Here is a 23,770-nt window from a genome sequence, read left to right as displayed (position 1 = left end):
CAGGAGTTGCTGGTGGCGTGGGGCAAGGATGGGGGAGCTGATGGGGGGCTGCTGATGGGTGCTCAGTACCCACAATTTTTCCCCCATGGGTGCTCCAGCCCCGGAGCACCCACGGAATTGGTGCCTATGGTATGCTGAGACAAAGTGTTAAGTCCAGCCAGCTATTTCAAATATATCCCTTCTAGCTGCGGGGGTGGGGGGGACCCTGTATAAACCAGAGATGGTTCCAAACTACCAAGACTGAATCAGATTTAAGTTTCCAGAACTGTTCACACTGAGGGTTTGATAAAATTTAGCATGGCTTCTTTGGGGGGCTCTCTCTACTTCAGCTGCTCTGAAATCTTGGTCCAAAATGTAAAGGGAATCCTTTTAGGTAGGGCCCTACCAAATTCAGGGTCCATTCTGGTCAATTTCACAGCCAGAGGGTTATTAAATTGGTCAATTTCACGATTTCAGATGTTTACATCTGAAATTTCAGGGTGTTGTAACCATGGGGATCCTCACCAAAAATGAGATCATGGGGGGGGTTGGCAAAGTTGTTATGGGGGAGCAAGATTGCCACCCTGACTTCTGTGCAGCCTAGGCAGCAGCCTCTGAGCTTTCTGCAGTTAGAGGAGGTTCCCAGAGGTGGAAGTGGGTAGGATCTCCCCCATGCTGCTTGGAGTGGCCTAACCAGGGGGGCTCCTAGCTGCTAGTCCAGGCCAGTGACAGATTAAGGCAGGCCAATTTGGTGCCCCAGCCCCAGAAGCCCTGATTGGGTGACCCCGAGCTGAGGCAGAATCCCTGGGGGAAGAACTCCTGAGCCTGGGCACCCTGAGCCCCAGATGCAGCCGTAGGGCTGAAACCTTCAGCCCAGGCAATTTCAGCCCAGACTGCCCCGAGCTCCGGCTGTGGGGGAGTGCAGAAGCCCTGGCTGCTTCAGCTAGGCTGGGGGCTGCGGAAGCTCTGTTTGGGCTGCCCTGAGCCCCGGCCGGGGAGGAAGGTGCAGAACCTCCGAGCCCGGGCAACAGAGGGCAGAAATCCGGGGCCTGGGCTGCCTCGTCTGGGGAGTGGAGGGGGTGGAATTCCCGAGCCCCGGCTGGAGCAGGGGAGGAAGGGTGGAAGCCCTGAGCCCAGGCTGCAGCCAGCAAGAGCGGAAGCCCCCAGCCCTGACTGGAGACGCTGGAGGAGGTCAGAGCCATGGCAGGAGCTTGGGGGGTAGGGGCAGAAGTCCAACAAAAGGGGATGCCATTTTAGATTTGGTTTTGGTGAGTAGACCTCATAGAAGGACCTCATAGAAGACATGGTTGTAGGGGACAACCTTGGTTTGCACGATCATGAGCTAATTCAGTTCAAACTAAATGGAAGGATAAACAAAAATAGATCTGTGACTAGGGTTTTTGATTTCAAAAGGGCCAACTTTAAAAAATTAAGGAAATTAGTTAGGGAAATGGATTGGACTGAAGAATTTGTGGATCTAAAGGTGGAGGAGGCCTGGAATTACTTCAAGTCAACGTTGCAGAAACTATCAGAAGCTGTAGCTCACAAAAGCTTATGCTCAAATAAATTTGTTAGTCTCTGAGGTCCTACTCCTTTTCTTTTTGTGAATACAGACTAACACACCTGCTACTCTGAAACCCATCAGAAGCCTGCATCCCAAGAATGGGGGAAAAATTCATAGGCAGGAGTTGTAGACAAAGCTGGATGAGCAAGCATCTCAGAGAAGTGATTGAGAAAAAGCAGAAAGCCTACAAGTAGTAGAAGATGGGAGGGATCAGCAATGAAAGCTACCTTCATTGAGGTCAGAACATGTAGGGATAAAGTGAGAAAAGCCAAAAGCCATGTTGAGTTGGACTTTGCAAAGGGAATTAAAACCAATAGTAAAAGATTCTATAGCCATATAAATTAGAAGAAAACAAAGAAAGAAGAAGTGGAACCGCTAAACACTATGGATGGTGTGGAGGTTAAGGATAATCTAGGCATGGCCCAATATCTAAACAAATACTTTGCCTCAGTGAGGAGCTTAGAGATAATGGTAGGATGACAAATGGGAATGAGGATATTGAGGTAGATATTACCACTTCCGAGAAGCCAAACTTGAACATCTTAATGGGACTAAATCGGGGGGCTCAGATAATCTTCATCCAAGAATATTAAAAGAACTGGCACATGAAATTGCAAGCCCATTAGCAAAAAATTTGAATGAATCTGTAAACTCAGGGGTTGTACCCGTATGACTGGAGAATTACTAATATAGTTCCTATTTTTAAAAAAGTGAAAAAAAGCGACCCGGGTAACTACAGGCCAGTTAGTTTGACATCTGTAGTATGCAAGGTCTTCGAAAAAATTTTGAAGGAGAAAGTAGTAAAGGACATTAAGGTCAATGGTAATTGGGACAAAATACAACATGGTTTTAGAAAAGGTAGATCATGCCAAACCAACCTGATCTCCTTCTTTGAGAAAGTAACAGATTTTTTAGACAAAGGAAACGCTGTGTATCTAATTTACCTCGATTTCAGCAAGGCATTTGATACAGTTCCACATGGGGAATTATTAGCTAAATTGGAAAAGATGGGGATCAATATGAAAATTGAAAGGTGGATAAGGATCTGGTTAAAGGGGAGACTACAACGGGTCACACTGAAAGGTGAACTGTCAGGTTGGAGTGGAGTTCCTCAGGGATCAGTTTTGGGACCAATCTTTTTATTACTGACCTTGACACAAAAAGTGGGAATGTGCTAATAAAGTTTGCAGATGACACAAAGCTGGGAGGTATTGCCAATACAGAGAAGGACCAGGATATCATACAGGAAGATCTGGATGACCTTGTAAACTGGAGTAACAGTAATAGGGTGAAATTTAATAGTGAAAAGTGCGAGGTCATGCATTTAGGGATCAATAAGAATTTTTGTTATAAGCTGGGAACGCATGAATTGGAAGTAACAGAGGAGGAAAGGACATCGGAGTATTGGTTGATGAAAGGATGACTATGAGCTGCCAATGCGATATGGCCGTGAAAAATGCTAATGCGGTCCTGGGATGCATCAGGCAAGGTATTTCGAGTAGAGATAAGGAGGTGTTAGTACCGTTATACAAGGCACTGGTGAGACCTCATCTGGAATATTGTGTGCAGTTCTGGTCTCCCATGCTTAAGAAGGATGAATTCAAAACTGGAACAGGTACAGAGAAGGGCTACTAGGATGATCCAAGGAACGGAAATCCTGTCTTATGAAAGGAGACTCAAAGAGCTTGGCTTGTTTAGCCTAACCAAAAGAAGGCTGAGGGGAGATACGATTGCTCTCGATAAATATGTCAGAGGGATAAATACCAGGGAGGGAGAGGAATTATTTAAGCTCAGTAACAATGTGGACACAAGAACAAATGGATATAAACAGGTCATCAGGAAGTTTAGACTTGAAATTAGATGAAGTTTTCTAACCATCAGAGGAGTGAAGTTCTGGAACAGCCTTCCAAGGGGAGCAGTGACATATCTGGCTTCAAGGCTAAGCTTGATAAGTTTATGGAGGGTGTCAAGGTTCCTCCCCCACTCTGAACTCTAGGGTACAGATGTGGGGACCTGCATGAAAAACCTCCTAAGCTTATCTTTACCAGCTTAGGTCAAAACTTCCCCAAGGTAACAAATATTACCCCCGTTATCCTTGGAATGGCCGCTACCACCACCAAACTAATACTGGTTACTGGGGAAGAGCTGTTTGGACGCGTCCTTCCCCCCAAAATACTTCACAAAACCTTGCACCCCACTTCCTGGACAAGGTTTGGTAAAAAGCCTCACCAATTTGCATAGGTGACCACAGACCCAGACCCTTGGATCTTAAGAACAATGAACAATCCTCCCAACACTTGCACCCCCCCTTTCCTGGGAAATGTTGGATAAAAAGCCTCACCAATTTGCATAGGTGACCACAAACCCAAACCCTTGGATCTGAGAACAATGAAAAAGCATTCAGTGTTTTACAAGAAGACTTTTAATAAAAAATAGAAGTAAATAGAAATAAAGAAATCCCCCCTGTAAAATCAGGATGGTATATATCTTACAGGGTAATTAGATTAAAAAAACATAGAGAACCCCTCTAGGCAAAACCTTAAGTTACAAAAAAGATACACAGACAGAAATAGTTATTCTATTCAGCACAATTCTTTTCTCAGCCATTTAAAGAAATCATAATCTAACACATACCTAGCTAGATTACTTACTAAAAGTTCTAAGACTCCATTCCTGTTCTGTCCCCGGCCAAGACGACTACAGACAGACACAGACCCTTTGTTTCTCTCCCTCCTCCCAGCTTTTGAAAGTATCTTGTCTCCTCATTGGTCATTTTGGTCAGGTGCCAGCGAGGTTACCTTTAGCTTCTTAACCCTTTACAGGTGAGAGGAGCTTTCCCCTGGCCAGGAGGGATTTCAAAGGGGTTTACCCTTCCCTTTATATTTATGACACGCCCCCCAAATCTCAGCTAGGGTGAAACACTGGCTGGGATTTCTTCCTGGAGCTCTAGGAAAACAGAGTTAATAAGACACATGCATCTCTAAATATACTACCAAGTACATAAAGACTAACAATATTTTCCACATCTCAAGGACGATTTTAACCAGTTGATTCTGGGAAACTTTCACGGGAGAGTGCATCAGCCACTTTGTTAGAAGCTCCTGAGATGTGTTGGATGTCGAAATCAAAATCTTGGAGAGCTAAACTCCACCGAAGAAGTTTTTTGTTAGTTTCTTTGACGGTGTGAAGCCACTTAAGTGCAGCATGGTCGGTTTGCAGGTGGAAACGCCGTCCCCAAACATATGGGCGTAGCTTTTCCAGAGCGTAGACAATGGCATAACATTCTTTTTCAGTGACTGACCAGTTGCTTTCCCTCTCAGACAGTTTTTTGCTGAGAAACACTACAGGGTGGAATTCTTGATCAGGTCCTTTCTGCATTAAAACTGCTCCCACACCACGCTCGGAGGCATCTGTGGTTACTAGGAACGGTTTGTCAAAGTCTGGGGCCCTTAGTACAGGGTCAGACATGAGTGTCGCTTTAAGCTTGTTAAAGGCCTTCTGACACTTTCTGGTCCACTGAACAGCATTTGGCTGTTTCTTTTTGGTTAGGTCTGTCAGTGGGGCAGCGATTTGGCTGTAGTGCGGTACAAATCGTCTGTAATAACCGGCCAAGCCTAAGAAGGATTGAACCTGTTTCTTTGACTTTGGGACAGGCCACTTTTGGATAGCATCCACTTTGGCCTGTAGGGGGCTGATAGTTCCTTGACCCACCTGGTGTCCAAGGTAAGTCACTCTGTTTAGGCCTATTTGACACTTCTTAGCCTTAACAGTTAGTCCTGCCTCCCTTATGCACTCAAGGACTTTTTGTAGATGTTCCAGGTGGTCTGCCCAGGAATCCGAAAATATGGCCACATCGTCAAGGTAGGCGACTGCATATTCTCCTAATCCCGCTAGGAGACCATCTACAAGTCTTTGGAAAGTGGCGGGTGCATTTCGCAGCCCGAAAGGGAGTACATTAAATTCATACAGCCCGAGATGTGTGATGAAGGCTGACCTTTCCTTGGCAGATTCATCTAGCGGTACCTGCCAGTACCCCTTGGTTAAGTCCAAGGTAGAGATGAACTGGGCCCTTCCCAGTTTCTCTAATAGTTCATCTGTGCGTGGCATGGGATAGTTGTCTGGGCGAGTTACAGCATTTAGCTTACGGTAGTCCACGCAAAAACGTATTTCCCCATCTGGTTTGGGAACTAGAACCACTGGAGATGCCCATGCACTTTCAGAGGGGCGGATTACACCCATCTGTAACATATCCTGGATCTCCCGTTCTATAGCAGTTTTAGCTTGAGGAGACACCCGGTAAGGTTGGACCCTAATTGGGTGAGCATTACCTGTGTCAATGGAGTGGTATGCCCGTTCAGTCAGTCCTGGGGTGGCTGAGAACGTTGGCGCGTAGCTAGTGCACAGCTCCTGGATCTGCTGTCGCTGCATACGCCCAAGGGTCATGGAGAGGTTCACCTCTTCCACACCACCAGCACATTTCCCTTCGTAGTAGACACCTTCAGGCCACTCAGCGTCGTCTCCTCCCTGGGCTGTAAACTGACAAACCTTTAATTCTCTGGAATAAAAGGGCTTTAGAGAATTAATATGATACACCTTAGGCTTTCGGTTGGAGGTGGGGAATGCTATGAGATAATTAACAGCTCCCAGGCGCTCCTGGACCACGAATGGCCCTTCCCACGATGCTTCCATTTTATGGGCCTGGAGTGCCTTTAAGACCATGACCTGGTCTCCTACTTTGAAGGAACGCTCTCTGGCATGTTTATCATACCAGGCTTTTTGCTCTTTTTGAGCATCCTGTAAGTTTTCTCTAGCAAGGGCTAAAGAGGTTCGGAGGGTGTTTTGTAGGTTGGTTACAAAGTCCAGAATGTTAGTTCCTGGAGAAGGTGTAAATCCCTCCCATTGCTGCTTCACCAACTGCAATGGCCCCTTAACCTCACGGCCATATACAAGTTCAAATGGGGAAAACCCTAAACTGGGATGTGGTACAGCTCTGTAGGCAAAGAGCAACTGCTGCAATACTAGGTCCCAATCATTGGAGTGCTCATTTACGAATTTACCTATCATGGCCCCCAAAGTTCCATTAAACTTCTCCACCATGCCATTTGTTTGATGATGGTAAGGAGTGGCAACCAAGTGATTTACCCCATGAGCTTCCCAAAGGTTTTTCATAGTTCCTGCCAGGAAATTAGTCCCTGCATCTGTGAGGATGTCAGAGGGCCAACCTACCCTGGCAAAAATGTCTGCTAGTGCCTGGCACACACTTTTAGCCCTGGTGTTGCTTAGAGCTACTGCTTCCGGCCATCGGGTGGCAAAATCCATGAAAGTCAGTATGTACTGCTTTCCTCTGGGTGTCTTTTTCGGAAAAGGACCCAGAATATCCACAGCTACTCGCTGAAATGGAACTTCAATAATGGGGGGTGGCTGGAGAGGAGCTTTGACCTGGTCTTGGGGTTTTCCCACTCTTTGGCACACCTCACAAGACTGGACATAGGTAGAAACATCCTTGCCCATTCCCTCCCAGTGGAATGACCCCCCCAAACGGTCTTTGGTCCTGTTCACCCCAGCATGGCCACTAGGGTGATCATGGGCTAAGCTCAAGAGCTTGGCCCGGTATTTAGTTGGAACTACCAACTGTCTCTGAGGATGCCAGTCTTCCTGGTGTCCCCCAGAAAGAGTTTCCTTGTATAAAAATCCTCTTTCTACAACAAACCTGGATCGATTAGAAGAGCTGAGAGGCGGTGGGTTGCTCCGTGCCGCCGTCCAAGCTCTCTGGAGGCTTTCATCTGCTTCCTGTTCGGTCTGGAACTGTTCCCTTGATGCTGGAGACATCAGTTCCTCATGGGATTGTGGACCTAGGCTTGGTCCCTCTGGAAGCGATATAGGGGATGGAGCTGTTTCTGTTGACTGTGAACCGCTCTCCGCTGGTGCACTATGTTGGGATTCAGGCTCCGGCTGAGCCTCTTGTGTAGGGTTATCGGCTGCTGCCAGTTCAGGTTCGGTGGGGCCCTCTGGTGTTGAGGTTGCAAGTACTGGATTCAGTGCTGACACGGGGTCTGGTGTTGGTTGTTTGGCTGGTTCCGGTTCTGGGACTGGTTCCGTCTGGGTCTCTGGGACTGGATCCACTACTGCTGTTGCAGACATTGGCCTGGGGTCCAGGTCCATCACCTCTGACTGGGTCCTGATAGAAGTTTCCGGAACAGAGCTAGGCCTCACGGCTTGTTTAGCCTGGTTGCGGGTGACCATTCCCACCCTCTTGGCCTGCTTCACATGATTGGCCAAGTCTTCCCCCAACAGCATGGGGATGGGATAATCATCATAGACTGCAAAAGTCCACATTCCTGACCAGCCCTTGTACTGGACAGGCAACTTGGCTGTAGGCAAATTGAAAGAGTTGGACTTGAAGGGTTGAATCGTCACTTGGATCTCTGGGTTGATTAAATTGGGGTCCACTAAGGAAGCATGGATAGCTGACACTTGTGCTCCGGTGTCCCTCCACGCGGTGACCTTCTTCCCACCCACACTCACAGTTTCCCTCCGCTCCAAGGGTATCTGGGAGGTATCTGGGCCTGTGGACCTCTGGTGTGATTCCGGTGCAATGAACTGTAATCTGTTGGGGTTCTTGGGGCAGTTGGCCTTTACATGCCCCAGCTCGTTACACTTAAAACATCGTCCAGCTGACGGGTCACTGGGGCGAGGAGGGTTGCTGGAGAACGGGGTGGTGGGACGATAAGGGGTCTGGAGGGTTCTTTGGGAGGTAGGTGGGGCTTTGGGCGGCCCCCGGTAATAGGGTGTGGTCTGGGGTGGTCCCTTCTGGTCTCCGCTCCAACTGCGACCAGTTTTCTTCTTCTCTGCCACCTCCACCCATCTGGCTCCAATCTCTCCTGCCTCAATTACAGTTTTGGGTTTCCCATCTAGGATGTATCTTTCTATTTCCTCGGGAACACCCTCTAAGAATTGTTCCATTTGCATTAGGAAGGGCAAATTTACTGGAGATTCAACACTTGCTCCTGATATCCAGGCATCCCAATGTTTTACAATGTGGTAGGCATGTCGGGTAAATGACATGTCTGGTTTCCACCTTAGGGCTCTGAACCTCCGACGAGACTGCTCGGGTGTTATCCCCATTCTGACTCTCGCCTTGGATTTAAACAGTTCATACTTGTTCATGTGTTCTTTAGGCATTTCAGCTGCCACCTCAGCTAAGGGTCCACTGAGCTGCGGCCTCAGCTCTACCATGTATTGGTCAGTAGAGATGTTGTACCCAAGGCAGGCCCTTTCGAAGTTTTCTAAGAAGGCCTCAGTATCATCACCTGCCTTGTAGGTGGGGAACTTTCTGGGATGGGAAGTGGTACCTGGAGAAGGATTGCTAGGGTTTGTTGGTATATTCTGCTGGGCCTTTATCCTCTCCATCTCCTCCACATGCTTCCTCTCTTTTTCCTTCTCCTCCTCCTTCAGCCGCATGAGTTCTATCTGTCTTTCATGTTCCCTTTGTTTTTCCTCAGCCTGAAATTTGGCTAATTCCAGCTGTAGTCGAGCTGAGGATTTGGCCATTCTAACCTCTCTGTTTTTAACTAACTTTACACCCGAGGTTTAGAAATAAACAAACAAAACTTGGCTGTAAACTTTTGCTGTGCTGGAATAGAGTACCTATTCTCTGATAGTGATTGTCAGCCTACAGAAAAAGACAATTCCCTTGTCTCTGCTCTGGGCCCAAATTAAAGCAAAAAACCTCCAACTACTTGGAAAACTGCTTACCCAGCCCAAAGAAGAAAAAAAATTTCTTTTCAAACCTGTGCTCCTTGTAAAACAAAAAAAAATCAAAATCCTAAAAAAAAACCCTGCCACTTTTGTCTCCAGGCAAATGGGTAGAGCACACACCCCCTATTTACTTTTAGGAAGAAAAGAAAAAAAAAAAACCTCTGGGTTGGAAGACTGTGAATTTCCCTGCAGGAGTTAAGTACCCTGCCTCCAGGCAAGAAAACCTGCAATTCACAAGATAATCCCCTTTTGTCTCTGCTTGGCCACAAAGCAGAGAGAAACCAAGCTGCTTTCAGTTTCAAAGCTGCCTTCTGGACTTCCTAAAAATTCCTTTTTAAAATCTGTATTTCTAGTTCAAAAAATCTCAACTGGATCTCAAAATGATTTCAGGTTAATCCCACCACTGTGCCACCATGTCAAGGTTCCTCCCCCACTCTGAACTCTAGGGTACAGATGTGGGGACCTGCATGAAAAACCTCCTAAGCTTATCTTTACCAGCTTAGGTCAAAACTTCCCCAAGGTAACAAATATTACCCCCGTTATCCTTGGAATGGCCGCTACCACCACCAAACTAATACTGGTTACTGGGGAAGAGCTGTTTGGACGCGTCCTTCCCCCCAAAATACTTCACAAAACCTTGCACCCCACTTCCTGGACAAGGTTTGGTAAAAAGCCTCACCAATTTGCATAGGTGACCACAGACCCAGACCCTTGGATCTTAAGAACAATGAACAATCCTCCCAACACTTGCACCCCCCCTTTCCTGGGAAATGTTGGATAAAAAGCCTCACCAATTTGCATAGGTGACCACAAACCCAAACCCTTGGATCTGAGAACAATGAAAAAAGCATTCAGTGTTTTACAAGAAGACTTTTAATAAAAAATAGAAGTAAATAGAAATAAAGAAATCCCCCCTGTAAAATCAGGATGGTATATATCTTACAGGGTAATTAGATTAAAAAAACATAGAGAACCCCTCTAGGCAAAACCTTAAGTTACAAAAAAGATACACAGACAGAAATAGTTATTCTATTCAGCACAATTCTTTTCTCAGCCATTTAAAGAAATCATAATCTAACACATACCTAGCTAGATTACTTACTAAAAGTTCTAAGACTCCATTCCTGTTCTGTCCCCGGCCAAGACGACTACAGACAGACACAGACCCTTTGTTTCTCTCCCTCCTCCCAGCTTTTGAAAGTATCTTGTCTCCTCATTGGTCATTTTGGTCAGGTGCCAGCGAGGTTACCTTTAGCTTCTTAACCCTTTACAGGTGAGAGGAGCTTTCCCCTGGCCAGGAGGGATTTCAAAGGGGTTTACCCTTCCCTTTATATTTATGACAGAGGGAATGGTATGATGGGATAGCCTAATTTTGTCAATTAATTGATCTTTGATAATTTGTGGTAAATATGCCCAATGGCCTGTGAGGGGATGTTAGAGGGGGTGGGTTCTGAGTTACTACAGAGAATTCTTTCCTCGGTGTCTGGCTGGTGAGTCTTGCCCACATGCTCAGGGTTTAGCTGATCGCCATATTTGGGGTCGGGAAGGAATTTTCCTCCAAAGCAGATTGGCAGAGGTCCTGTGGGTTTTTCGCCTTCCTCCGCAGCATGGGGCACAAGTCGCTTGCTGGAGGATTCTCTGCACCTTGAAGTCTTTAAACCATGATTTGAGGACTTCAATAGCTCAGACATAGCTTAGGGGTTTGTTACAGGAGTGGGTGGGTGAGATTCTGCAGCCTGCATTGTGCAGGAGGTCAGACTAGACGATCATAATGGTCCCTTCTGACCTTAAAGTCTGTGATCCCGGGCTGCCTCAGCTGGGGCGGAAGTCCCCAGCCTGGGCTGCCCCAATCCCTTGCTGGAGCAGGGGGCAAGCCCAGGCTGCCCCGGCTGCAGCCACTGGGAGCAGAAGCCCCCAGCCTGGCAGGAGCCGATGGGGGAGGAAGCGCCGAGCGTGGCACTGGGAGCCATGGCAGGAGCTGCACGGTGGGGGTAGAGGTAGGAAATGGAAGCCTAGAGCCCTAGAGCCTAGAGCTGTGCAGAAGTGAGAGTGTACCACCCTTATTTCTGTGCTGCCTCTGGAGCTGGATCTGATCTCCTCACCAAGAGCAGCCATGCAGGGGAAGGACAACTCCTGTCCGGCCCCAGCATGTCCGGACTAGCAGCTAAGACAGAGATGGGCAAACTATGGCCCGCAGGCCACATCCGGCCCATGGGACCATCCTGCCCAGCCCCTGAGCTCCTGGCCAGAGAGGCTAGCCCCCGGCCCCTCCTCTGCAGTCCCCTCTCCCCCGCAGCCTCAGTTCGCCATGCCGCCAGCACGGGAGGGGGCTGCACCTTGGGGGCAGGGGAGAGCAGGAAGGGAGGCTCACCTGCAGCCACAGGGGAGCAGGAGGGCGGAGGACTCAGGAGGAGCACCCGGCGGCTGAGCAGCTGGCCAGAGAGAAGCGGCGCTTTGAAGGGGAAACTGCCCCTTCTCTCCAGCTGCTCCTGCTCCTCCTGAGTCCTCCGCCCATGTTTGTGGGGCCGCATTCTGAAAGGGGCTTTAGAGGGGGCCCTGTCAGGGGGCGGAGGTGTGGATAGGGGTCAGGGCAGTCAGGGAGGGTTGGATAGGGGGTGGGGTCCCAGGGGGGCGGTTAGTGGCAGGGGTGTCCCAGGAGGGGGTGGTCAGGGGACAAGGAGTGGGGGGGGGGCTTGGATGGGTCAGGGATTCTGAGGGGGGCAGTCAGGGGGTGGGAAGTGGGAGGGGCGGATAGAGTTACAGTTTGGGGAGGCACAGCCTTCGCTACCCGGCCCTCCATACAGTTTTGGAACCCCGATGTGGGCCTCAGGCTAAGAGCTCCCAGCAGCATGAGAGATCAGATTTCACAGGGAAGGGCTGATTTCATGGTCTGTGACATGTTTTTCATGGCTGTGAAATTGGTAGGGCCCTACTTCTGGGGCATTATATTGCTAATGGGTTGACTGTGATAGGGAAAGTGAAGGTGATGTCCATGGAACTCTTCAAACGAAACAAAAGGCTACTCAGCTAGGCCTTTTTCTTCCAGTAATTCTGGGGACAGCACTACTCTTTCCCAGAGGCTCTGCTTCAGTCTCCCACCTGAACATTTTCCCTGCCTCTACCTTCTGGAGTTAGCACACACCCATCTCAGAGGGGTCTACAGCACACTCCTTTCTCCAAAATCAAAACCTGTCTGTCAATCAAACTAATCCAAAAGTCTTTTTTCATCTTCTCATCCCCTTCATTTAGCAGAGGGTTCTTAGCCCTTGCAGCTTTCTGCAAATCTCTTCTTCATTTAATATTTAAAGAACCCCTGAGGAAAGTGGGGGGGGTCTTTAAATATTTTGCCCCCTTCCCAGTCTCAGCTGTCCCAGGGAAGTACAACTCCCAGAGGGGAAATTCCAGCCTATGCACCTTAGGACTCTGGCCTCAGGCCCTGAAAACAAACAGCAGTCTAAGCTTTATTCCCAAACTCCCAGCTGAACTTCCAAGAACACTATCTCCCACGTGACCGTGTTCCCCATGATACTGGTACTTCTGCCGGAAATGCTAAGGTGGAGTGCTGGCTTTAGAGCCTCCCATTAACAGTCTTATAGGGCCAACACACCCCATTACAAACGTCTTCTACCTTTTGGACTTCCTCCACCCTACTCTTTTGCACAGAGATAGGGATTAAACATTCATGTATATAAAATTACATTAACTGCTTGCAAGAGGTTCTGCAACCATTAGCTCCACAGCAATGGAATTTTAACTGCTAATCTTTACCAGACTCCAGTCTTAGTCCTACTCCTATTGAGGTCAGCGGTAAAATTTTCCATTAATTCTGAAAGTAGATGATCAGGCTCTCTGTCTTCATTATCATGAACAATGGGCTTTTTGGTTCACTGGCAAATAAAAAGAAACTGTTTGGTATCAAACCAAAAATATTTTTTTTTCAAAATGTTCAGAGAATTTAAAAGTTTTAAAAAAAAAGTCAAATAAAACATTTCTTTCTACCTAAAATTAAATGTTACATTTTGAGTTAAAGATTTTTTTATTTTCTATTTTTTTTGTTAATATGTTTGAAGGATATTTCAAACCAAAAAACCATTTCAAACTAAAAAAATTAACACATTTCATAAACTTACAAATTCAATGTTTTGACTTGTTTGGAATTTTGGATTTTTTTGTTTTTTCCACCCAACATGAAGAATTCAGCAGAGCCAACACAAATTCATGAAATGTGTCAGTGTCGCCGAATCTGCATTTTTCACCAAAGAAAGTTTCAGCCAAAAAATTTCACTCCGCTCTAATCAGGAACATAATTTTGATTCAGCCTCCAAACCCCGGTTTTCCAATTACAAAAATGTACTAATTAGAGCCAAGAGATTTCTTGCATTCTCTCATCCCCAGCTGAAACAAATAAACATTACTAAGAAATGTAAATTAAATCTTGGAAGCTTAATAGCCCAAAATTCTGGGCACATTGGCATAAAAAAACTGGGAGCAGTGAGATTATACTCACATTCTCAACAGCTGGCCCACATAATGAAAGAAGATTAATCACATACAGAACAAAATGTACTTTGTTACATTAGGATTGTATGTACTTATAAATTTGTTTTTTTGGAATAACTTCAGCATATTCACCAGTCTTGTACACTCAAGTGACAAATAACTAGCTCAGAAAGACAATAACTCATCTCTTTTATTTTATACCCAAACAGGGCACAAATCTGTGTGTGTGTGTGTGTGTGTGCTGAAGTAATTTTAGGACTTGGCTCTACATCTGCACAAAACCATCACCATTAACAATACCCCCCACTCTGCCAATGTTCAGGATGTGTGCCGATCCAGCCACAAATATAATATTCAGCATTTATAATTTTGCATGTACATCACAGGGGCCCTTGATCAACATATCTTGATATCTTTTGTAGTGTACCGAAGTAAATGCAATACCCTGCCACAAAAGAGTTACTGAAAGGAGAGAGGGGGCAAATTTAGTCTTGGCTTCAAAGGAGTTGCATATACCCTCATACATCAGGGCTGAATATTAGCGAAGAGGACAGCCATCATTTTGGAGATCTTTTATTCTGTTCCATCCATTTCTATCATAGTCTTAAGCACTACTTTTGCTTAGGTTTGTGTGTGTTATAATACACACAGTATTGTGTGTGTGCTGTCTTTCTGCAATGGGGGAACCACTTTATCAACCTACTAAAAAGAATTCTGTGGCTCTTATTAATGAGTGTCATAGCTCTGAAGTTGAAACACAGAAGCTTATGGCAAAATGTATGTATTTCCTCATGAAATCAGCTCATTTACAGTAGAAGGTCTTTTGAATTTATTGAACATAAAATGTCTGCTGGACATACAAGTATCATTACAAAAGCAAGGGATCTATGGGAACCTTATTTTATTTTAAGTATGAAAATACCTGCTTCTGACAACCACAAAGTCATTTACATCTTTTATATCTCAGGCTAAAATTAGTCTGAAAAGCCATAATTTTTATTAAGAGGTTAACTAAATTGAATTAAGAATTGTTCAAATGGAGGATTAATGGCACTGGGGCGTGGAGTTGATAAAACTACAAAAAGAAAAGCCTTCATATTTTTTGTTTTGATCTTCAATATGCATTATGCTTAAACAAAGTGCTGTGAGGTCTGAGGTGAGTTCGTTTCTATACAGCAATCCTTCCACACACCCTCCAAAATCTACATGTCGGAGATAGCTATTTAGATATGCTCTCCTAAAGCAGCCAGTGGAGGACTCTATGGAAAATAGAAACAATACAACCACATAATTTCTTTGTCAGATGAAAGTTAATGGTCACATGTCTGCAGACATTTATTAAAAGAAAACATATGTGCTATGCTGTACTCTCCAATGTCAATCAGGAATCGGTTTGATCCTTAAGCAGAAAAACCTAACAGGAGGATTAACTAAAGAGTGTCTAAATATTAAGAACCCAGACTATAGATGCAAAAATAATTAACATCAGATATTTCTCCCATAAAAATCCACATTCCCAATCACTGTTTATGTTGATAAAATGAAAAGAAACACTTGACAAAACACAGAGTTGTCCAAGTCTGCGGAGGCTCAAAGTTGTGACTCTTTGATGGGCTACTTTAAATGAGTTGGTGGTGTCAGTCCAAATCTCGTGCCCATATCCAAAAACATCTGAAACCGATTTTCACAGAGCAGTCTTAAAGTCACGAATTCAGCCAAGTTCTTGTGCACATGCTCAACTTCAGGCATGTTTTTAAGTCCCAACTGCTTCAATGGGATCATAATTTTGGCTTCAGTGGGACTTAAGAATGTGATTAAATTTAACCATGTGCTCAAGAGATTTGCTTAACAAGGATGGATTTAAGCATGTACTTAAATTTTTGCTGACTAGAAGCCAGACAGTCCAAAGAATTGTCCAAGAAACGAATCTGGACCCAGGGACATTCTTAATCCTAAAACACAGTCCCTCCAGATCAGAGTTAAAGTGCACTGAGGCAAGGTAAGCTGGGAAGTTTGAATCTGCCCATCCTAAACCTGTTCTATAGATTAAAAAAAGAACACTTCAGTCTCCAGAGCTGTTAGTCCAGCATCATGAGCACTAAATTCACTGAAAAATATGTACAAGTGCTAAAAATGAATGTTTCCGTCACCTTAACTAAACATGACAGAGTAGTTTAACTTCCATGTTACCCAGCAGCACTGGCTACACAGTTGGGAGTCTAGGTCTCCTCAATTAGTAATCCCAAAATAGAAAATGGAAGAGGAGTGTAAAGTGCTACCGGTTGCTCTGTGACAATGGGGAACTGAATGGAAATTGTTTCCAAAAAGCAGGAATGTGGAACAAGATTCTCCAATGCATTTATGTCTTTGGTATGATCTCAGAGGAATTCAAGAATGAAGAGAGTCAAACCTTCCCAGCTCTGTCAACAATAAAGAAAGAAAAGAAAAATGGTGTGTGGTTGGAACTGTAGATAGGGAATAAATCTTATATGTTTGTGAACCTCTGGATGACTCAAGATTTCTAATATAATATAGAGCCTTTCACCGTTAAGTCAATTGGCTCAAATCTACTAAGCAGTTAAATTAATTTTTTTAATATTTGCATTAATTGTGTACATACCCCGGGAAGCGGATAGAACATACTAAAAATCTAAATGCAATAAATACATAATAATATTACTAAATTTAGGGTGGCCTGACCATTGGGCATCCAACTTGCTCTGCCGACTTAAAATGCAGCTTTTGTATATATTTGCATGGAGCCTGAATTTCTGATATGTTCTATATCAAATTAAACTGTGTTATGCCATTTGGTAGTTTTTATATTGATTACATTTCAACCAAAACAAAACCAACCAACCAACCAAACTTTTTTGGGGGAGAAAGGGGTCATTGGGAAAGGGCAGAGGGGGGTCGTTTTCAGGTGTTTCTGGTCCCCCCTTTTTGTTTAAAAGAAGCTAAATTTCAAAATAAAGCACATTTACAAAATGAAAAGTCAAAACATTTTATTTTGAAATGGCCAAAATGAACCATTGACTTTTGTGAAAACATTTTTTATTTGGCTGAAACTTTTTGCAAAATTCAACCTCAATTCATGAATAGTTTCAGTGACCTGAAAAATGCTAATTTACTATTGCCCAAAAATTTTCACCCAGCTCTACTTATATAGCACCCAAAACCATGAATTAATTGATAAGTTAATTAATTCAGTGTACTACATTATCTCAATTCAAACCTTCCACCTGTCCCGGGGAGTCATGTGAAATGACAGCTGGGAATTCCAGTTTCATATCACTTCTGCAGTAAGAAATGTGTCCATGACTGAGGTGTAATTTTGTGAAAAGGAACAGGGGAATGGGAATCTGGTACTTATATGGCTCTAACACCATAGTATCTTTGCACTTCACAATACAATACAATAGGAGGGAAGTTTAATTATATCTGATTTACATATGGGGAACTAAGGCAGATAGAGAATAAATGACCAAGATAGGTCACACACAGGAAGATTGAGCTAGAGCCAGAACTGAATGCTGATCTTTTGAGCTCTGGGCCAATGACTTAACAACAAAACCACTACTCCTCTCCAGACCAAATGCACTCCCTGAAGGTTTCACTTAAACAGAAATATATGCCCATGTCAAGTCACTGATAAAGGTTGAGAAATCTTAATTCTTCAGGGGTTAAGATTATCATCTCTACAGATGACTGGGAGCACTGTGAAGCAGCTTGTACTCCAAACCACATGGTGCTGGCTCAGAATCAGCAAACACCCCAACCTGTCTGACATGGGTTCTCTATGACCAAGGCTACGTCTACACTGCATACCACTCACTGGTGGCAGCGTGTATGGTATGTGCGTCTACTCACCACAGCAAAAAGCACGTTGAGTCCACACTGCAGTGTTTCGCCACATACGTCAAAGGCTCTGATCGGGGTGGGGTAGCGGGAGGGAAGGGGTTATCAGCAGGGAAAGGCTCTGGCAGTGGGGAACGGCTGGAGCCTTTCCCCACTGCCTCCCCTCCTAGCAGGGAGGAGCTGCCAGAGCCTTTCCCTGCAGCAAGCGAAGACTCTGGCAATGGGACGCTACACTGCTAAAAACAGCAGTTTAGAGGGAGGACACTGCTTGGGCATGAAGAGAGCCATTAGGGTACATACCCTTGGTTTCAGGTGTGTCTTTACTTGCCTAAGCAGCGCCTCACCATCTAACTGTTATTTATATCCATGTGTCATAAATATAAAGGGAAGGGTAAACCCCTTTGAAATCCCTCCTGGCCAGGGGAAAGCTCCTCTCACCTGTAAAGGGTTAAGAAGCTAAAGGTAGCCTCGCTGGCACCTGACCAAAATGACCAATGAGGAGACAAGATACTTTCAAAAGCTGGGAGGAGGGAGAGAAACAAAGGGTCTGTGTGTCTGTCTATATGCTGGTTTCTGCCAGGGATAGACCAGGAATGGAGTCTTACAACTTTTAGTAAGTAATCTAGCTAGGTATGTGTTAGATTATGATTTCTTTAAATGGCTGAGAAAAGAATTGTGCTGAATAGAATAACTATTTCTGTCTGTGTATCTTTTTTGTAACTTAAGGTTTTGCCTAGAGGGGTTCTCTATGTTTTGGAATCTAATTACCCTGTAAGATATCTACCATCCTGATTTTACAGGGGGGATTTCTTTATTTCTATTTACTTCTATTTTTATTAAAAGTCTTCTTGTAAGAAAACTGAATGCTTTTTCATTGTTCTCAGATCCAAGGGTTTGGGTCTGTGGTCACCTATGCAAATTGGTGAGGCTTTTTATCCAACATTTCCCAGGAAAGGGGGGGTGCAAGTGTTGGGAGGATTGTTCATTGTTCTTAAGATCCAAGGGTCTGGGTCTGTAGTCACCTAGGCAAATTGGTGAGGCTTTTTACCAAACCTTGTCCAGGAAGTGGGGTGCAAGGTTTTGGGAAGTATTTTGGGGGGAAGGACGCGTCCAAACAGCTCTTCCCCAGTAACCAGTATTAGTTTGGTGGTGGTAGCGGCCAGTCCAAGGACAATTGGTGTAATATTTTGTACCTTGGGGAAGTTTTGACCTAAGCTGGTAAAGATAACTTAGGAGGTTTTTCATGCAGGTCCCCACATCTGTACGCTAGAGTTCAGAGTGGGGGAGGAACCTTGACACCATGCTAGGCATTTGTGCTTTGTACGTACCCTACATGCCGCCAGAAGAAGTGTGCAGAGTAGACATACCCCAAGAGAGCCCTCTGAGGCAGCAGGTTTGTCTGCCAAAAAGCAACCCAAATCTTGGCACCCAATAGTGTGCTGAAACAATTGGGAACTTTCCCTCTGTATATTACAAACAAAGTTTCACTGTGTAAGAGTTCACAGCAAGTAGATTTTGCTGCAATATATCTAGAGGAGAGATCACACACCTCAGGAGGCAGAATCTGTTCTGGCAATTTAGGCATGATAAATAGAGGCATCAAGTTCAAAGCCTGCTCTGAATAATACAACTTTGTTGTTCACTTATGAATTATTTTGCCACTTGATCCCTCAAGTTTTCAATCCTAATCAGTTTCGGGATAGAAGAAACGTAAGTACAGGTTACAACCACCACCATTGCAATTCATAATATTTTAAGTAGGTATTGTCCCTTTTTGGTTCTTTGTATTTATTGATTTACCAAATGGCTAGACGTGACCTGAGCATCAGAAGAACTGGTTAAAAAATGGGAAAAGAGCTCAGCTCGTAAAGATCTCTGTGCTGTTATACCAACATGGTATCTCATATAAATGCAACAAACAGAAAGACAGCTACTGCAGCAGAGAGAGAGAGAGAGCAACATGTAAAACGATATCCTTAGCATGGACGGGGAAAGGGAGGGAGCTGAATGGCAAGGCGTCCTAGGTAGATAGAAAAGGCCACTGAAACAAAATTAAGCTTAGGAACTGTGAATAAGTGTACCGTTTTCGACAGATGTGAAGAAAACACGGAATCCAATCAAATGGAACAGACTGAAATGCAATCTCAGTTGAGTGTGAATGCCATAGAATGCATTGTGGAAATATTTGGGGAGCTGCACAAAGAAACAGTATTTTTCCCTCCACTTTCATGTCGATATATTTGAAAAGTAGGTATTTGCTGAAGCCAATAATTCACAATTTATACAAACATTCACATCCTCAGCTTTCTATGTTACAATTGGGTGGGAGGAGGAGTATGAATTGTCTAATTGTAAAAGGAGCTGTGATATTTTTGCTGAGATATTAAAAACAAGAGAGAAAGAACCGGTCATCTTAGTTTTAAAATTTAATGTAAAGAATGGCTCCAAAGAATAACAGAAAACTAATTGGTCATCTCTCTATTTTATTGTTGGGTTCCCATAGTTGAGCATTTCACTGATAGCATTGGTTCAACTCCAAGATATTTTATTAGAAATAATAATTGTTTTCTAGTAAAAACAGAACACTAGCAGAAAACCTTAATTTTACTTATAATCCTTTCCTAACCATTTCAGGATCACGAGTGTACAAATGTCCTACTCTATGCGCCTCAGTGCAAACACCAGAAATAATACATCTGCAATGATCACACTTTATGTAAGGGTACATACATAAAAAGTTTTTGAGGATTAACAAATGTTTAATAGAGTTTATATTCATATTACAGACATGAGTACTATGTGATGCAGATGTTTATAAGCACAAAAGAATAAGGCATTACAGATGGTTATAAGACGCCTATTATGCATAGTTATAGAGTTAAATAGGTTAACAATTGATTAACCATTTATTAACAGTACTCATATCCTGGCACAGTTGCACAATGCAACTGCTGGACTGTCTCATTTGTCTGGTACTTAACTGAAGTCTCAAATAGGTAAAATAAATTGGTGGGTCTCTCAGCATAAAACTGACAAAGATCAAATGACCATGGAGACTGAACTATTTTCTCACTTATTAGAAGTGGCACCAGACAGGAGGGGTAAGGCATAATGGAAGGGGTGAAGCTTGGAAAGCTGTCACTGTCACTGTCTGTGCTGAACTTCCTTTATTGCTAAAGAGAGGCTGCAGTTCTCCAAAGATGCCAATTCATAATGTTTTACAAGTATGAAAAAAACAGACAAAAAGATTTAAAAAAACACAAACAAGAAATCTTGGAAAGTCACTATAACTCTCAAGAGCATAATTTGATTAAAATAACGTCATCAGAACCTATTGTCAATTTTAGGTTCTTTCTTAATGTAATATAGCTGGTTTTGTTACCTTACCACCTTCTACTTGTGACTTGTTCAACCATTTGTTTAGATGTTATGATTATGAGTTCATAAATTAATAACTATATTGTTTCTGCAATACCGAATGTCTGAATTCAAGTCTAATGGCTGGAATTCACAGATCTGCTGGCATCATCAACCGATTTTACACAGTTTAGCAGCAGCAGCAACAGTATCAGTAGTAATTGCAGCATAAAGGAGCCAATTCTAAAGGGGGAAAACAACTTTTAAATCTGAATGCAGAAACATGCCCTGTGCAGCTTCTCCAGTTCTAATGCCAATCTAACACCGTTTTAAAATGGGAAAAAACCTTGTCTGTGCTCAAGAGATGCAGCAGGGGAGTTAGATAGTGCCCCCAAATTAAAGAGATGGAAAAGTAATGAATTACAACTAAAGTACAGAAAATTCCCTTTTGACGATATACCTGATAAATATATAAATCCAGCTCAAAACAATATCCACAGAAAGTCATTAGATCCTGAGTCCTCCTTGGTAGCAGCTATAGTTTTCTAAACACATATAGCTGACAAAATGTAATAAGTTTAAGTTTCTACCCCATCTCATCTACCCTAAAGAAAGAAAACATGAAAGCTGGATACCCTCCCCTACATATTGCCAACTATTTCCTGAGAAGAAAATGCTTTTTGGGTTCACTTTCTCCATATTGATCATTCACTGCACAATTCTTCAAGTTAGTTTAGCTCTTTATTATTTCTGGGGCAGCACACAGCAGGCACCAGTGGGAAGTGAAACAAAACAAAAACAACCTGTAGTTTTGGGACCCCAAATTAACAGGAAATGAGCATTTTTTAATTTGAATATAGAAATTGAAATGTTCAGTCTTCAATTCCCATTGCTGTAAAATACTGAGAGAAAATGCTTGCTTGTGGTATTTCAATTTGAAATCAAGAGCATTCAATGCTGTTTCTCACGGTATTTTACTGATATATCATATGGGACTGTGCATGAAATGCATAGATTGGAAACTACACATAGGATTGATTTTTTTTAAAAAAAAGAACGTGTCTCTGCCGGCATGGAGCCTTACCTGCCTCAGCTAGTCACTGACTGATCTTAGGCACTGTATTGGTGATGCCTAAAATGAAGCCTTCCACGCTACTCAGATTCTAGGAATAAAGGTCATTGACATCTTAATCCAGGCACCTGGCAATTAGATGCACAAGCATGAAGGGGTTCAGAGCCACAACGATCCTTGCGTGGCTGACTTCTCCACTCCAGTGGCCAGGAAGGGATCTCAAGATGGACCAAATTAAAATGAAAAAGGAAAGTAACAGTGGAGAGGAGAGGCAACACGACAGTAGGGTTGCCAACTTTCTACTTGCAGAAAACCGAACATCCTTGCCCCGCCCCCTGCCCCCCTCCAAGGCCCCACCCCTGCTCACTCCATTCCCCTCCCCCCATTGCTTGCTCTCCTCACCCTCACTCACTCGCTCATTTTCACCAGGCTGGCTCAGGGGGTTGGGGTGCTGGAGGGGGTGAGGGCTCTGGCTGAGGGTGCAGGCTCTGGGGTGGGGCCAGAAATGAGGAGTACGGTGTGTGGGGGGGGCTCCAAGCCGAGGCAGGGGGTTGGGATGCGGGGGTGGTGGTGAGGGCTCCGGCTAGGGGTACGGGCTCTGGGGTTGGGCTGGGGATGGGAGGTTTGGGGTGTAGGAGGATGCTCCGGGCTGGGACCGAGGGGTTTGGAGGACGAGAGGGGGATCAGGGCTGGGGCAGGGGGTTGGGGTGCAGGGGGAGTGAGTCTGGGGATGAGGGGTTTGGAGGGCAGAGGGTGATCAGGACTGGGGCAGGGGGTTGGGGCATGGGAGGGGGTGAGGGGTGCAGGGCTCTGGGCAGCACTTACCTCAGGCAGCTCCTGGAAGCAGCAACATGTCCCCGCTCCGGCTCCTACGCGGAGGCAGGCCAGACTGCTCTGCACACTGCCCCATCTGCAGGTGCTGCCCCCGCAGCTCCCTTTGGCTGCCGTTCCCTGCCAATGGGAGCTGCGGAGCTGGCGCTTGGGGCAGGGGCAGCGTGCGGAGCCCCCTGATTTTCCCTACATCTAAGAGCCAGAGCGGGGACATGCCACTGCTTCCCGGAGCTGCAGGGAGCCTGCCTTAGCCCCACTGTGCCACCAACCAGACTTTTAATGGCCCATCAGCAATGCTGACCAGAGCCACCAGGGTCCCTTTTCTACTGGGTATTCCGGTCGAAAACTGGACACCTGGTAATCCTACATGACAGTGATCATGAGGAGGGCTCTCAGGAAGGGTAAACTTTTCTTGAAATGGTCTGAGGATGAGTCTTGAGGCCCTGTGTGTCTCTCAATAGGCCTCACAAGAAAGTTACTTTGAATTAGAGTGGAACTATATTTCAGTAGTTTGGTTAGTCACCAATGAGGAGTCCTATGAGATTAGAGAATCATGGGGAGAAAGCAGGCATAGACACCACCTGGGTGTGGTACTGAAAGATGCCATTATAGAGCTAAACTAATAAGTAGGTTTTGTGGAAGGTCAGCCTTAGTACCAAATGCTGAATGTTTGCCTTTCACAGCTCCAAGATCTACATCTTTTCCATGATTGGTGCAGATGATTGACAGTAAGAATTTTATGCTGGATTGGGCCCATAACTTTCAAGCACCAATGTTTGTTTCCAAGGAGATTATATATTTTTTCTTCTAAAAATTGACCTGTGCATTCTATTTTAAAAAGTGCCAGGGGA

At 44.7% G+C, this 23,770-nt stretch overlaps 2 protein-coding genes across 3 annotated transcripts in view; both read right to left on the bottom strand.

Moving 5' to 3' along the window:
• The window catches only part of TENM2 (teneurin transmembrane protein 2), a 996,821-nt gene that overhangs the window by 329,375 nt on the left and 643,676 nt on the right, over positions 1–23,770 (bottom strand). The window lies entirely within an intron of this gene.
• On the bottom strand, positions 5,660–8,846 carry LOC311524841 (uncharacterized protein). The gene is made up of 2 exons (XM_084636389.1): positions 7,254–8,846; positions 5,660–6,079 (listed from the first exon to the last, which is right to left on the bottom strand). Exons 1-2 carry the CDS (start codon positions 8,777–8,779, stop codon positions 5,995–5,997), a joined length of 1,611 nt encoding a protein of 536 aa, XP_084492515.1. The 5' UTR covers positions 8,780–8,846; the 3' UTR covers positions 5,660–5,994.

This window comes from Lepidochelys olivacea (assembly GCF_965140295.1).
Source record: "Lepidochelys olivacea isolate rLepOli2 genome assembly, chromosome: 8".
NCBI classification, from domain to species: domain Eukaryota; kingdom Metazoa; phylum Chordata; order Testudines; family Cheloniidae; genus Lepidochelys; species Lepidochelys olivacea.
This window is presented reverse-complemented; position numbering and strand designations above follow the sequence as displayed.

Coding starts and splice junctions, on each gene's coding strand:
- LOC311524841 (XM_084636389.1), bottom strand. CDS start 8,779: ATGGTAGAGCTGAGGCCGCAGCTCAGTGGACCCTTAGCTGAGGTGGCA. Junction 6,080..7,253: donor AGCTCTTCTAATCGATCCAG/GTTTGTTGTAGA, acceptor AAGGTTTGTCAG/TTTACAGCCCAGGGAGGAGA.